This window comes from Macaca thibetana, chromosome 1, assembly GCF_024542745.1.
Source record: "Macaca thibetana thibetana isolate TM-01 chromosome 1, ASM2454274v1, whole genome shotgun sequence".
Classification (NCBI taxonomy): domain Eukaryota; kingdom Metazoa; phylum Chordata; class Mammalia; order Primates; family Cercopithecidae; genus Macaca; species Macaca thibetana.
The window spans coordinates 18,017,421-18,033,476 of NC_065578.1; the positions used below are offsets into that span (position 1 = coordinate 18,017,421).

Sequence of the window (16,056 nt, forward strand, 5' to 3'; positions counted from 1 at the left end):
AAAAAATTAAGAGCAAGGCATGGGCTTTGTTTTGGGAAAAATCAGAGCGATCAAATGTGGTGTCCCAACTTGCTGGCCAAGAATAGACAGGTTCCACTTAGCACTGACAACAGGCCTGGAGACAGCGATTCTGACACGAGTCTTCCCGGGCTGACGCCGGAAACGGCTGTGCATTCAAGGGAAACCATTTGGCCTGCACCACTGAGGAGGAGCTGAAGCGGCAGGCTACACCTTCTTTTTCAATGTGTATTAAGTCATTTGTTTATTTCTCAAGATGTGCACACTCAAGTATGAAGTTGGCCGGGACAACTCATGGCTCCTAGGTATGTACAGGCCCTTTGATGGCTTGGGTTACAGACAACTTCATAGCTAGTGCACCACACACACGAGATAAAACAGGAAGCCTAAAAACCCCAAGCCACACCAAGAAAAATGAGAGAGGGGAGGGCGGGGTAACAATGCAGCATCCACGGAGGGAACTCAACGCACAAGGAGGGAGAACAGAGGGTGGAAGGCAAGCCAGCTTCGTCTTCGCCACTGCAGCTGCTGTGTGGTGGTCAAGGGACTGAGTTCAACAGGTCCTTCAGGAAGCTCTCTGGATCGGTGATTTCTGATAAAAGACCTGTAAAGCACAGCGGGCAGAGGTGTGTCAGGGGCAGACGTGCAGCCCCCATTCCCCCTGAGTCACGGCTGCCGCATCGAGCAGAGAACACGCTGCGGCCCGAAGCTCTGGCCTGGCTGCTCACTGGACAGCAGCATGACTGGGGAGGCAGTCATTGAGCAAAACCCTGTTCCGCAGCAGCAGTCCTGTTTCAGAAGCAGGCACTGCTGCTGGGGGTGAAGTGGAAGAGGCCACACCTGGCTCAGGGACACCCAGGGATGTGCAAATCCACTGACTCCCAGTGCAAAATGGAAGCTGGGTTCTGAAAGGAGAGGGCCTCCCGTCTACCATCTTCTCAAAGGGATCTGGGACCAGAGAAAGCCCTGCCCCTGAGGGCTGGGAGGAGCAGCGCAGGGTGGCAGGACCCCAGCTTCTTCTGAGCTCTGATCTGATGATGGGTCCTGGGCTCCTGAGCAGGTTGTCAAAGCTTAGGAGCTCCATTTCCTCAGCCATCAAACGGAGACAGGGAGAAGCCCTGCGGCCCCACCGTGGGGGCTCAATGAGGCCCTTCATGTGCCTCACTCACAGAAGGTGCTCATGCTGCACGGAGGCCTTGGTGGCCCCACCCCTCTGTCACTGAGCAGGGGACAGGAGACGCCGGAGCCACATGTAAAACAGCCGTGGAGCTGCTAGCCCCAAAGGCCTGGCGGCATCCGAACTGAAGTCATCGCCCAAGCATCTGGGCTAATGGAAGAGAGAGCGGCTCAGACTATCCCCGTTTGGCTTTGGAAGGTGTTTTTGTTCTCACATTTGAACAGGGTGTGTCTGTTGTTCTGAAATTTTCTAACAGCTTAAACAAAGTAATAAAGGGGTGCTGTCAAAACGTGACCTAGGAGTGGAAGGCACGGAGGCTCGCTGCCCGGCAAGGGCTCTGGCTCTTCCTGGCTGCAGGCCAGGGGTGCTGCCAGCAGCTCAGGGCTGGTGTGGAGCCCGAGCCCAGGGAACCCTCCTTCCCCTGCCCACCTCCTCCTCCTCTCACTAGCTCCAACTTCCACAGTCACAGTGACACAGGCTCATGCAACAGGCACAGGGCCCAGCACTGAGGACTTGAGCAGCCCACCTGGTCCCAGGGCTGACTTTCTGGGAAGAACATGAGGCATGTGCTAAGGTATGATGCTGGTGAAACGTCTAGGCTGAAACAGAGCCAGTGGGAGCTGTAAAGAGGTGGTGGAGTTAACAAACACACGGAGGTGAGCAGTGCTAGCACAGGCCCACCCAGACGCGGAGGCAGGCACCAAGCCGACGAAGGCCATCCCAGCACAGAGCTTCCACTGAGGCCACTGCAAGGGGCAGCCAACGTGGAGGCACAGAGCTTTGTGGAAAAATCTGTCAGCTGGCTCTGAGCTGGGAAGAAAGAGGAATTCACACTGAGCAACCCTCCGGCCCTGTAGTGGGTCTCATTCCCAGAGGATGACAAGATAGAGAAAATGTTAGCAGAGGCGTTCTCCTAAGAGTGGGATCTGGGGGCGATTGTTCTCCTTTAGACTTCACAAAATTCCCACGATGGGGCCGGGCGCGGTGGCTCAAGCCTGTAATCCCAGCACTTTGGGAGGCCAAGGCGGGTGGATCACGAGGTCAGGAGATCGAGACCATCCTAGCTAACATGGTGAAACCCTGTCTCTACTAAAAATACAAAAAACTAGCCGGGCGTGGTGGCGGGCGCCTGTAGTCCCAGCTACTCGGAGGCTGAGGCAGGAGAATGACGTGAACCTGGGAGGCGGAGCTTGCAGTGAGCCGAGATCGCGCCACTGCATTCCAGCCTGGGCGACAGAGCGAGACTCCGTCTCAAAAAAAAAAAAAAAATTCCCACGATGAACACCAGAACAAAGTGAAACAAGTTCACAAAAGAGTCGGCAGGTTTGGTGACCTGTGCTTTGGCTCTGGGGAGCTGACCTTTGTAGGGAGGGTGTTCTGATGGGGGCTGTAACGCCACAGCGCCCACAACCTGACAGGGCACTGTCTCTTAACCCTAGGTGGATTTCCCAGGCACGGGCCAAGTCACCTCCCTCTGCTGTCCCTTGGTGCTTGGTTATGAAATCCAAAACAATTCTAATGTGTTTGTTCGCAATTAGAATGATAAATTTGTTATACAAAGAATTTCAATTTTACTAGCAGTGGGATAAGGAACTGTCGGACCACAACCCCCACACCCACAGTTCAGAGGGGCCCTGCTCGGTCGCCCATGTCTCCCTCAACTGTGACCTAAGACGCGGGAGGAAGACGGCGCATTGCAATTTGCGTGTGAATTCTCTGAACTGCCGTTAAAAAACAGACTCAAACAGGGACCCTACCACTTTCTAGCTATGTTCCCCTGGCCACTCATTTGATCTTCAGAGCCTCATTTACCCCATCTAGAAAATGGGGATAACCAAAGCTCCTGCTTCATATAGGGCTGCCGCGAGGGCTGAGATCATGTACAGTGAACAGACCATGCCTGGGAAAGAGGGAGTGCTCAGTACATGTTAGAGCTGCTGTTCTTATTATTGGTGACTTGCTATGTAGGCATCTTTCCCAGGGCTTTTGGTGGCAGCAGACAGGCTGGCCCATACTGCGTTTCCTCTGGTTGTGAAAATAAAGCTACGGCTGGCCCCACTGAGGAAGACGCGGGGCTTTGCTGCCGAGGATCTTTAAAAGAGAAAACCCTGACACTAACCGGCCACATCGAGGAACTCTGAGAAGGTCTCCACTGGCATGAACTCCTCCTGGAAGGTTTTCAGGGCTTTGTCGGCAGCTTCGTAGATGGGCATGTCGTTGTGGCGGATGTACTCAGCGAGAGAGCAGGACCAGCCTCCCTCCGTGTTACTGGTAGGCACCTTCTACGAGAATCAACAGGAGACAGAAAGGTGGGTGACTGCTGCCTCATCTTCCACCTCAAGTCAGTCAGGCCATTTCAACCCCTCAAAGGACGGCCCTCCCAACCTACACCAAAGCATACCAACACACACCCTAGAGCGCGTGTTTTGTCTCCAGGAACAACAACATTTTACGTCATTCCTCTTAGGGCCCCCTTATTAGGCACTGAACCTACAGGTTCCAAGTGGCTGCATTCCTTCCCCATACACTTCCCATCCACGTTCCCCAGAGCAAAGGGACTTGTCGACGTGCTTCCATGAGCTGTTTCATTCCAATGACGAAAGGAACCAACTCAAAAACTCAGATTCTCTCCGGAGAGGACTGTCCTGTTATAAGCTGGCTGCGGTAGGTCAGACTCACTCAGGGCAACAGAGCTGATCCCAACAGCGCGGCAAGAGCAGCAAAGAGAGACCCAGGAGGGAAGGTGTTCCTGCACAGTCGAGCCTGGAGCAGGCTCAGGAGCAGGTGACGGGAGTGATCTCAGCTACAAATGTGGGCCAGGTGCAGTGGCTCACACCTGTAATAGCAACACTTTGGGAGGCCAAGGCAGGTGGATCACTTGAAGTCAGGAGTTTGAGACCAGCCTGACCAACATGGAGAAACCCCGTCTCTACTAAAAATACAAAATTAGCCAGGCATGGTGGGAGGTGCCTGTAGTCCCAGTTACTTGGGAGGCTGAGGCAGGAGAATCACTTGAACCTGGGAGGCGGAGATTGCAGTGAGCTGAGATCACACCACTGCACTCCAGCCTGCGCAACAAGAGAAAACTCCGTCTCACAAAACAAAACAAATGTACCTCACAGACAAAGGCTCCAGGCTGCCAGTGCCAATCCCTCCCACAGCTGGGGTTGTTTGTTTCTAGGAACAAAGCACCCCCAGGCCAGCGGAGGAGCAGCCATGTGGGTGCTGAGGCAGGGTCAGGGACAGAAGTGCACACATTTTACATTCTTGCCAAAACCCACTGGGCCTCTGACAGCCTCCTTACCTTAAACATGTTGTAAATGAGATCGACGAGGGCCCAAAAGAGAAGGGAAGAACGGTAAGCGGAATAGTCCTTCACTGCCTTATCTGTCAGCCTGCAAAAGAAAATCCAATTCCATCACATGAAGTCCCTAGGAGGACACTCACAAGGACAGAGCAAGGCATTCTGGGAGCAAGGAAGAGTCACAGTGGTCTATGCATCTTGGAGTTCCAGGGACTTGCCTTCTGCTTGGAAAAAAGCAGTTGTGGGCAAGACCCTCTGGAGCCCTGGGACCCAGAAGTTTATTGGTCATAAAAATGCTCCATGAAGCTGGGCGCAGTGGCTCAAGCCTGTAATCCCAGCACTCTGGGAGGCCGAGACAGGCGGATCACAAGGTCAGGAGATCGAGACCATCCTGGCTAACACGGTGAAACCCCGTCTCTACTAAAAAATACAAAAACCTAGCCAGGCGAGGTGGCGGGCGTCTGTAGTCCCAGCTACTCGGGAGGCTGAGGCAGGAGAATGGCGTGAACCCGGGAGGCGGAGCTTGCAGTGAGCTGAGATCCGGCCACTGCACTCCAGTCTGGGCGACAAAGCGAGACTCTGTCTCAACAAAAAAAAAAAAAAAAAAAAAAAAAAAGCTCCATGAAATTCATCTGATTCTCTCAGTGCTCATCTTCCAGATCAGGGTAAAATGGAACCAGGGGAGACATCACCAGGGCAGACGTGGCAAACACAAGGCTACTGACTTAAAGAAAGGCAAAGGATTCCTATGTATCCCTTGTGTTTGGGCCCCCACAAACTCTTGGAATTTGATGGACCCTAATAAATGAGGTAGGAAACAAGGTTCTAATTCAGTCTTTACGCTCCCATTAGGAGAAATTTCTTAAAAGCCAGCAGACCCAAACCAGTCAAACACAGTAACTTGTCAAACTTGTGCTGTGTTAAACGGCAGCAAGCTGCTAGGAAGCTGGTGTTAAGCAATGGTAATGTCTAAGATGGAGCATGCAGCCACCCTGACATCACCTAAATCCTGGGATAATCCAAGTTGCTCACCACACCCCGTTGTTTCTAACCTGTATCGTTGCTACTTAATCTAATGATTCAGTTCAGGATTGGAGATCAGCCAGTTCCTTGGAATATGGGGGGTGGTGGTGGGGTCGTGGGGGGGTGGGGAACGCCTCTAACAACGTCCACTGCATTCTCAGCAGGCACTCTTGGTTTGAGGGATGATTACAGCAGGTAGAGCCAGTATGAAATACAGAAAGACCAGGCTCCCCTCGGCTGGAACACATCCCATGACTAAAGGGACATATATTAAATGTTTAGTATTAAAATGCATGGATATATAAAAGAATCATAAAAATAAGACAACATAGATGGTATTTATTATAGAAGCTAAAACTATATGGGCCTCAAGTGAAGGGCTGCCTAGCATGAGACAGGCCATCCACACCTGCATTCAATAAATAACTCACAAAAGACTAATAATAATAATGGGGACAATTCCCTCTCTACTAAAATATGCTTCCTGTGGCCTCCCTCTGCCCCAGTACCTTCCCGAGCCCCTACTTTCTCTCCTGCATACATGTGACGATGCTGCAGCCTAAAGTCCTAGAAGGTGGACCCGTGAACTAGGACAAGAATCCATTTCTCTGCAGTTCTTTACCCTGGCAGATAAGGTAACAGATCAAGTTCCGACAGATGCCTGAGAACGTCCCAGGTTTCTGTACTTGCAAGTTCCTGGCAGAGGAACTTTTTTTCTGAATGTCAAATGTGCAGAAGAGGCCAGCTTCTGTTGAGCTACATTTCTGTGTCTCTGCTACTACTCCTTACCCCATGACTTACAGGACTTAGGACAAAGACTGCCGCCAGTGAGGCTGCCCCAACGCCAGGATGATACCTCTAAACGCCCTTCCAGCCGTGGTCTCTTCCCAGTGGGTCTCCTCCCAGTATCGGGCAAACTCACAGTGCCTTTCCTAGTCTCCTTGATGAGTGCCGGGTTCACAGCCCCAGACCATGGCCATGTTTGGCCCTTTGCTGTGGCTGTTCTGCTTTGGTAAGCAGAAAGCTTGAGTGACCTTGCCCAACTTAATTATTTAAGGCCAATTAGTAAAGGTGACTAAACTGCTACAGAGAAAACAGCAACTCATGAATGTAGCTCACACTGGATTTCCTAATTAAGCTGTGACCAAATCAGCTTTTCCTTAACTGCCTGGGACAGTAATGAATGCTAGTCTCCTAACTGAGAGCAAAACAGCTCCTGTGGGTTCCGATTTCACACCCGCCATGGAGAGACTGTGCCCAATAAACGGCCGCTCTTTTGCATGGATGCAGCAAATGGATGCAGGCCAAGCCTGACTTCTCAACTTAGTATTCTCAAGATCTAACTTTTGATTTCCAGCAGTTAGTTAACTATTAATTCAGGCTCTTGGGAAATACTGGAAAGTGGTATGTTAGGAATGGGGGCAGGGGTTACCTAGGAATCTAACAAGACTTGCCCCTCCCACTCTCCAGTGACAATTTGGTACAGGCCAGATTCAACAGTACAGCTCCAACCTGGTCTCTCTGGGGGCATGAAGTGCCCACAGAGCAGAAATGCTTGATCAATTAGGGCTAATGGACATAAAGATACCAGGTGTGCCAATGAGGGCACACGCTATTTCCACTTGGCTTGTCTTTATCATGGCCCTAAAAGTTTCCCTCTGCTCCCTGGCTGGCCTACAAATGTGGACATGATCCCACAAATGCTGGGCTAAAGCAGTATCACAAAAATCACAAAACCGATCTTCTAGAAATGAAGCAGAGGCACATTTCACTCGAGGGACAGAAGCAAACTGCCAAACCCAAAGCCTGCTCTGTAGCTCCCCACGACAGGCAGAGACTGTGTGGGGCCACTGGCAGCCTGAGTGGTACCCATGGAGTCTCCCCTGCGCACAGCAATCCATGTGGGTCCCCAAAGAGATGCTGTGGTGGTTGTTTACAGCTGTTTCTCTCGATACCATCAGACCCAAATCACAGCCCAAGGTCATAAATCAAAGACCACTTCCTTTCTGACACGCTCTTTCCTGGGGAGGTGTCCACATGTACAGGAGAGTGGTCTAGAAGAAGAAAGGTTCATGGACTGTGGCACGCATGGGATAGGAATGTAACCAAGAAGGGAGAGTGAAGACGAGTTTTTAATTATTAGAAAATACCCCATGTGGCCACACTGAAACTTTCCTGGCTTATGCCAATGCCAGCAAGATTTGGAAAACCTGATTACTGTTCTCAGCCCTGGCAGCTCCGATCGTCTCATTGGTTGTACCACCCAGTGCCTGGCTGCCTTCCTCTCCAACATTTTCTACAGTAGGTAAGCCTGCCTCTACCTTTGTAGTAGCTGAACATAAAACCTGGAAATGATCAGGCAACCTCCAGCTATCAGCTTAGACTCTTGACATGACAGACTGAGAAGGGAGAAGGGCTGGTGTCCACTGCCGCGGTCACAAAGCATGCCTCCACCTAGCACATGCGTACCGCTAAGCAGCTTTTCAAAACTGATTATGGGAAATAGTGAGCAGCAGCTTCCCGAAGCAGGTACTGACCTGGTGGCTCCACCTGGAGCCACTGCCCGGGCCTGTGAGGTCACCAGCAGCCTCCGCAAGATTTCCACACGTGTGGCTCTCCACTGCTCAGGGGACAGGATGTGAAGGGCCAGGACCGTGAAATAGTGGGGCCCGTCCACTTCAAAGGCACTCTCCACCCACTTCTCCTTGGGCTGTTCGAGAAAGCCTTGGAGGTTCTTCTCTTCTCGGGAAGTTGCTCGGGTTCTAGAAGAAAACAGGCACGATAAAATAAGAGCAGGGTGGAAGCAGGACCCGGCAGCAAGAGCAGGAAGAATTTGCTCAATTTGTCATTGTCTTGTGACATTTGCTGAACGCTTGGATGACTGAACACCCCCCACCCATCCTTGACTACTCCTCCCACTCCCTCTGACAATCCATGATCCATGCCCTTCTTCCCCTTCCAGGCCCTTCTTTGTGGCATCTTCCCTTCTTCCCTGGCCCCCGCTTCTAGCTCCCACCCCAGCTCTGACACAATTCCAAGCAACTACTGGCTTCTGAGCACCATGTATCAGGGACATTCACAATCCCGCCAACATGGAACTGTGCTAGTAACTCCAGAGGCCCAGAAAAGTGAAGTGACTTGCCCAGTCACCAAGCTAGTGAGTAATGGGGTCAAAACATGAATCAAGATTCCCTAGCGGGTCCACAGCCTGACTCCCCCTTGCTCCACATAGTCTTGTTATGTTTACATAGTTTGCACTAAATTTGCATGTGGTTCCTTTCCTAGGCTCCCTCTTCCGGTTTGTCTTCTTATGATCTAGGTCCTCCCGCCTTCGTGAGAACAGTCTCTCCCAGATGAGCGCGGCTTCTTGTCCTCATGTGTCCTAAGTTGCAATGATGATGATGATGACCACAGCAAACTCAGTGCCAGGCACTGCTCTAAGTGCTTTATAGGGATTACTTCACTGGGTATTCACAAGAACGCTATGGGACAGGTGCCACCACTATCCCAATTTTAAAGAAACAGAAAACTGCAGTACGCAGGAGGTAAGGATTCTGCCAAAGTCTCACATCGTGGAAAGAACTGGGCTCTGAAGCCAGGAAGCCTGTCCATCTTAACCCTGCCTCCTTCCCCATGCTGAAGCTTTGACATTTGACGGAGTCAGCACTGAGAGGTGACTTAAGTCCTTCCTGATGACATGCTTCTGGGTACACTCTCTCCTTAGAACCTGAATGGTGCTCTCATGCCGTGAATGCTTGATGCCCTATCCTAACCCCATGGGGCACTGGTGGGGAGAAGTGGGGACAAACACAACACTAGAACCCAAGTTACCAGGTCTATAGCTGACACTGGCACAGATGCTGGACTCTGGGAAAGCAGGAGGAGAGGGTGCAAGGACACCCTGCCTGCTTCTGCTGCCTGCAGATGGGCATGGATGCGTACACTCAACTTGATCTTCCAGCCCTGTAAGGAATCCGAGGCTTGTGGCTGCTGCAGGACCTGCTCAGGCTCTGGTCTGGCTTACAGTGGCCATGCTGTGACATATTTGCTTCCATACACATATATTCCACCAAACGCACTCACCCCGCTGTGACCAAGCGCCCACCAATGTCAATTGGATAGCTGTCAATTGGGAAGCAGTCTGTGGCCAAGAAGCAAGGCCTCTCTGTGAAGCTTCTGGGTCAGCCTCGGGCTGACCAAAGTAACTGTGAGAGAGCCAATTCCCTTTCCAATGAAGGGACTTGAGAATTACAAATGTCTGGCTTTTCAGAAGTATACTGACACCTAGTTACCCAGGGCTCTGTCCAGGGCCCCAGGACCACTGAGAAGGAGCGACATTTGGACAGTGGGAAGGTCTGTGCCATCAGTGCTGCCGGGTGCTGCTCCCACCAGTCTAAGCAGTTCAGCAGATGATGTAATGTACTGATGTCAACCTGCCCCTGCATGTTTTAACAATGAAGCCTGTGGTCTCGAGGTCAGCCTTTTATCTCACAAGGAAACGGGAGGGAAGGAAAAAATAACATTGTTGAAGAGAAAGAACCAGAGAAGACAAGAGATGGACTGTCCTGTTGCCTAAACTGTGCTGCAGCTACCCGGGGTGAGCTATACACAACCTTTCAACAGGGAACTGTAAGCCTCTTGCTAGGAGATGGGGCCTACAAGCATGAAACAGTGAATTAAATGGAAGAGCTAAAGGATAGTCAATCTCCTAATTTTTTTTTTCTTTGAGACATGGTCTTGCTCTGTCGCACAGGCTGGAGTGCAGTGGTGTGATCACGACTCGCTTCAGCCTCAACCTCCTTGGCTCAAGCCATCCTCTCACCTCAGCCTCCCGAATAGCTGGGACTACAGGTGTGTGTCTGGCTAATTTAAAACAATTTGTTTTTTAATAAGACAGAGTCTTACTATGTTGCCTAGGCTGGGCTCAGCACCTTGGCCTCCCAAAGTGCTGGGATGACAGGCGCGAGCCACCGTGCCTGGCCTAAGAGCTTCTTTAAAATTATATTTCCAGGTACCAACCTAACTGTCCCATAATGTGCATATGGATAAAACTACCAATCTCTTTTTTTTCCTGGCTGCCTTCCTTGTCGGTTGACTTTCCCAGATAATCTTGAACATTCCCTTTCCCTTCACACTTGCCAGAAGCATTACCCAGTGTAGAGAAAACAGGGATAACAAATCCAGTTTTCCATTTATGAACTGGTCCTTAGCTTTGCTGCATCCCCTTGATGGGAAACCATCACCTGTAACAAACCATATGCCCTTGACTAATGATGTGGGTGCAGCTCCAACCTGTGGCCTCCCCCTATTCAAGAGAACAGTCTGGAAAGTAGAAGTAGCAGCTGCATCGAAGTAGAGGCTTCAGTGGCCTGACTTTTCCCATTTTCTGCTCCCCTATGAGCTGAAGGTCAGTCCAAGGATGTGGTCTTTGGGCTGCCCATGGTGGGAGACAGGGCAGTTTGGGGGAAGGAAGTTCCCTTTATTGCTTTTTCTGCGTGGCCCTAAAAGAACGCAGATGAGGATCCCCACCTCGGCAAAAAGGCTGCCTCAGGCCAGACACTTGCTCTGGAACTAGCAAGAAAGGCTATGAAGAAGCTGAGGGATCTCGGGCAGAGGGATGCAGGGTAGGTGTGCGAGATGCCGCCCCTGGGACACAGGGTACTGACGTGTTCAGGACGTAAAGCACAGTGTGAATGATGTACGGGATCAGGTGGATGTTGCTCTCCCGGCCGCCCCCGCCGGTGTCTGCGCTGAACGACTGCTCCATGGCGAAGCGCAGGAAGAGCAGTTTGATGTCGTGGATGTTGAGCTGGTACGTGGGCTCCCGCTGGCCTGTGCATTCCTGGAGGTAAGTGTTGTGTCTAGAGGGGAAGCAGAACAAACAATGAAATGGAAGTAGTTCCTGGTGAAAACCCAGTTTGGGAGATGGAGCCTCCTTCCAATACTCCCGGGCCTGATAGCTGCAAAGGTTTGCAAATGGAGACAAGAATAAAAGGGAAAGTTGAGGCCAAGGCTGGGGCCAGCAGGATGACAAGGCCATAGGACATTTTCATTTCTGCAGTGACTGAATGTGACACTCTCCAAGTTTTGATGAGAGCCCACCACTCCTGGGGGCCCATTTCTTAATGGACCAATGTTGTAGGACATACCGTGGCTGCAAGTGAAGTACATTTTGGAGGAAAAAATGTAGAACTCATCCATTCTGACTGACAAAGTGATCTGTCCATAAGAATGAGCTCTTCAATCTCCAAACAAAGGCATTTTTTCCCCTTTGTCAATACACGTTCCCATCTATCTGGGCTATGCCTCTTATTAATTGGGTGACCTCGAGCAAGTTGCTCAAACTCTGCATCTCACCTGTACAATGTATACAAGAATACATGCCTGGCCGGGCGGGGGCACTCATACCTGTAATCCCAGCGCTTTGAGAGGCCGAGGCAGGTGGATCACCTGAGGTCAAGAGTTCGAGACCAGCCTGGCCAACATGGCAAAACCCTGTCTCTATTAAAACAAAAATTAGCTGGGTGGCCAGGCGCGATGGCTCAAGCCTGTAATCCCAGCACTTTGGGAGGCCAAGACGGGTGGATCATGAGGTCAGGAGATCGAGACCATCCTGGCTAACATGGTGAAACCCCGTCTCTACTAAAAAATACAAAAAACTAGCCCGGCAAGGTGGCGGGCACCTGTAGTCCCAGCTACTCGGGAGGCTGAGGCAGGAGAATGGCGTGAACCTGGGAGGTGGAGCTTGTGGTGAGCTGAGATCTGGCCACTGCACTCCAGCCTGGGCGACAGAGCAAGACGCCCGTCTCAAAAAAAAAAAAAAATTAGCTGGGCGTGGTGGCAGGCACCTGTAATTCCAGGTACTTGGGAGGCTGAGGCAGGAGAATCGTTTTAACCTGGGGGGCGGAGGCTGCAGTGAGCCAAGATCACGCCATTGCACTCCAGCCTCGGTGACAAGAGCAAAACTCTGTCTCAAAACAAAAGAACACAGGTTAAGCATTTCAACATGCTGCCCGCTATCACTGTCAGCTGCCTGTTTTATTGACAGGCATGGTTTTATCTCTAAGCTTTAAAACAGGACTTGGGGTGGGGCACCACTCCACAAGGCATCAGCAAGACATGAGGACCTCACAGATGCTTTAGCTATTCTTATCCGAGTTTTCAGGACCAGGGAGGCCTTCTAAGGAGCCCAGCATCCCCTCTGCCACTAAGCCAGTTTCATTATTTAAACCTCAGAGCCACACGCTGTAGAAGTGAACTCAAATTCTGGCCTCAAGGACCAAGTCAGGGTCCTACATCTTATCTTATGTCATAAGATAAGCAAAGGCATAGTGAAGACCCAGAAATTTCATCTGGTGCCCGGTAAGCTGAGGGTGCTGGTTCCTCCCACCCTGTGGCAGGCCATGTCAGGTCACCCCTTGAGTAAGCCTCCATTCCCCATCCTGTCTGCTCTGGACAGTTCCCCAGTCACCAGACAGACATGGATTCCCAAAGCAGGTAACAGGAAATGGTGTCACCAGGGATTGGGTTGATAGCAGGTCTTGTTCCATCCCCTGCAAATCCCCTCCATCCCACCATGGAAAAATACTCAACACTCACCTTGCCAAGCAAGTGGCAAAAGCTGATTCAGGGACGTGAGGCCCCCAGACTGGAAGGAGCCCATTGCACTTGGTGTTGGCATTCTGCAGGGCGGCACTTTCCCACTCTTCCCGGCCTCTAGCCAACCTGGATAGGGAGGAGAGCAGGGACAAGCAACTGCTGGAATTAAGGTGGCCACCAGGCACCTGGGCGGGGGTGGGGGTGGGGGCGTGCCAACACTAAGAAGTCAGTCAGCCCGGGCTCCTGACCCTGCGAAGAGAATTTGCCATTTGTAGCCTCAATGTGGTACATGCTGGCTTTGCTGACTGCGGTAGGCAGGGCTGCTCTCACCAGCCTTGGGCCCAGGCCAAAGCATATTTTCCTATCATTCAAATAACTGCTTGGGGACCTATATGGTGTCAGGCAGAACACCCTACTCCCCAGACCCTAAGGAGCAGATTTAAAACCACGAGGATGGCAGTCCCACCCACTCCAGGCCCACAGGCAGGCCTACTGAAGGAGCCTTCCCGCAAGAGCCAGGGCCTACCTGACAGCAGCCAGGTGGCAGTCGTAGTGCACAATGTTGAAGTGGGACACGGTGCTGTAGCCCTGCTGTTTCCGGGGCTTATTCTCCATCTCCTCCAAGGCTACCCGCTTCGTGAAGGTATAAATGCCCAGGACCTTTGTGGGCTGCAAAGATGACAACATAAGGAGAGGAGAGGAGAAACTCCAAGTCAGGCTCAGGGGAAGCAGAGCAGAGGGGAACTGTCGCCCTTCTTGGACAATGCCTTGGGGTTCATGTTGCTCTCACTAGGGAAGTTCAGAAGAGCAGATGAGGCCAGTTCCTCAGTCTGTTGGTGAAGCACTTGGCTGGGCGCAGCCCTAGTGAAATGAGGATTATGGGAGCAACCAGTAAGAAGGGGATGCGGTGCAGATGTAGAGGCAGACACATTAGCAAGCCTCGGCCATCTTTCTTTACTTTGTGCTTCATCTGTCTGAAAATGCAGAAGTGACTTCTCGATATTCCCTTGCTTTTCAAAACCTGCCAGGCAGCTCTGAGGAACCTGCACTATACAGAACTAACGAGCCCTGTGGTCCAGGCACCTGCCCTTCCACAGCCTGTGTTCTGAGCAGTAAGTTCAAGCTGGAGAGAAGAGGCCACCTTTGAGCCTTCAGGAGAGCCAGCAGGTCACTGGCTGCTCTGCTCCTTTCAAGTGGAATCTAGTTTGGATAAGCCAAGAAAGTTCTAATTTTCTCCCCAGTTATTCTGAATGGAGGCAGCATGTCGTGTTTTTAAAAGCCCAGGTCTGGAGTCTGAGAAGCCTAGGCTGGAATTCTGGCTCTGCCATGTGACCTTTGTTTGCTTAACCACAAGCTGAGACTTTTTACAGTTTTAAATAAAATTATCCAGTTTACACAAAGCTCTGAGCATGAGGCCTCACATACAGGAAGAATACAATCAGTAGCATTTGTCATGATGATGATGATAAAGATAACAAAGTCTAAAGTTCGGATGAGTTTGCCTTCCTGCCTCTAAAGAGGACAGCTGGTCCTTTTGTTAATCTCCTAAGATGCAGGCCTTGACCTTGCCTAGCTAAGAACAAAATGGCCTGGAGAGGAGGGGGATGCTACCTAGAACAAGGGGCCAGGCTGGGCCCTCAGGACCGACCGCAGCCCAGCAGCTGTACCTGGAACTTATATCCCTCCCTGCAGATGCAGCACGTGAGGCCGGGCTCCTCGATCAGCTCTTCCATCTGCTTCAGGAGTGCCGTCTTGGTCACGACCTGGCCCTTTTCATTTGTCTGTAGGGGAACCCCAGCGGCATGTCAAGGGGGATTTCCATACACCCTCTCCCACCCTAGCCTGGGGATGCTCAGGAACAGGGCTAACTTTCTACCTCCACTAAAAGGACAGGTGCATGAAAAGAAAGCCCTTGAGCTGTCTTCTAATGAGGATAAAGACCCAGGTCCTTCTGCTATTCTCTCTTCCTACAGGAGCCACTGAAGCAAAGGAAATCATCCAGCTGGAGCCCTGGCAAGGTGCCACCTGCCATCAGAAAAGCCCCCTTTCTTCGTGCCAGCATCTTTGTGCCAGCAATGCCAAGTCTCAGCTTCCAGGGGCTGTCACACTGATTCATTCACTGTTCCCACGTGAGCTTTTCAACTGCTGACACTCAAGTCTGTGCTTTGGAGAAGGGGCTTGTAGGACTCTGCTTCCTCCAAGGTGGGACAGTTAGAAGAGCACAGAGCCCTTTGTGTCAACCACTGATTAGTTATGTGCCTTGGCCTATTTACTTCACCTCTCAGTTTCAGTTACTTCATCTGGAAAATGGGTATAACAATATCTACCTCCTAGAACAACTTGAGGGCTTAAATAAGTCCTCAATAAACAATGGCTCTTATCACCGGCTTACTGTTCTGGTAAACTTCGTAAGTCACTTACTCCGAGTCTCATCTGTATGATAGAACAATAGCAGTCCCACCTCTGAGAGGGTCGACCACACCTAGTTCCTTCCTCCTCCTCTGTCCAGCCTTCTCTTTCCCCATGGCCAACCCCAGGGCTGTCCCATGGCCACCTCCTCATCAAAGTGTGGGCAGAAACATGGGGACTCTGGGAGGTAGCTTTACCGTCATGCCCAGGGTGCCCAGGGCCTTCTGCCTCATCGCCATGGCCATGCGCTTCTTCTCTGCCCGGGTCTCCCTGCGGGCTGCGTCAATCTTCTTGTTTACGTCAGGGTGTTCCCGCAGGGCTTCCAGCAGGTTCTCTGCCAGGGTCCCAATGCCCTCATCACTGGACACCTGCTCCAGCTTATGTAGGTTCGAGATGGAGTCAGTTCCAATCAGAATCTGCCAATAAGAGACCAGAGAGACTCATGCCTCCAATTACGTAGACAAACCTTCTTCCCGGGAGCTTAAAGGTTTAGAAACTCAACCACTGTGCACGATCTCATGTCACC

The 16,056-nt window shown here is 51.4% G+C and overlaps 1 protein-coding gene across 8 annotated transcripts in view; it reads right to left on the reverse strand.

The window, feature by feature from the left end:
• Nucleotides 1-235: 235 nt before the first annotated feature.
• Nucleotides 236-16,056, reverse strand: part of UBR4 (ubiquitin protein ligase E3 component n-recognin 4) — a 140,048-nt gene continuing 124,227 nt past the window's right edge. For all 8 annotated transcript variants that reach the window (XM_050789741.1, XM_050789719.1, XM_050789742.1 and 5 more), the window contains 9 exons: nt 15,728-15,946; nt 14,789-14,902; nt 13,648-13,790; nt 13,122-13,247; nt 11,189-11,383; nt 8,060-8,284; nt 4,500-4,590; nt 3,315-3,477; nt 236-622 (listed from right to left, as the gene is read on the reverse strand). In XM_050789741.1, coding sequence (XP_050645698.1) covers nt 558-622; nt 3,315-3,477; nt 4,500-4,590; nt 8,060-8,284; nt 11,189-11,383; nt 13,122-13,247; nt 13,648-13,790; nt 14,789-14,902; nt 15,728-15,946 — 1,341 coding nt within the window. In that variant the 3' untranslated portion in view covers nt 236-557. The remainder of the gene's footprint in view (nt 623-3,314; nt 3,478-4,499; nt 4,591-8,059; nt 8,285-11,188; nt 11,384-13,121; nt 13,248-13,647; nt 13,791-14,788; nt 14,903-15,727; nt 15,947-16,056) is intronic.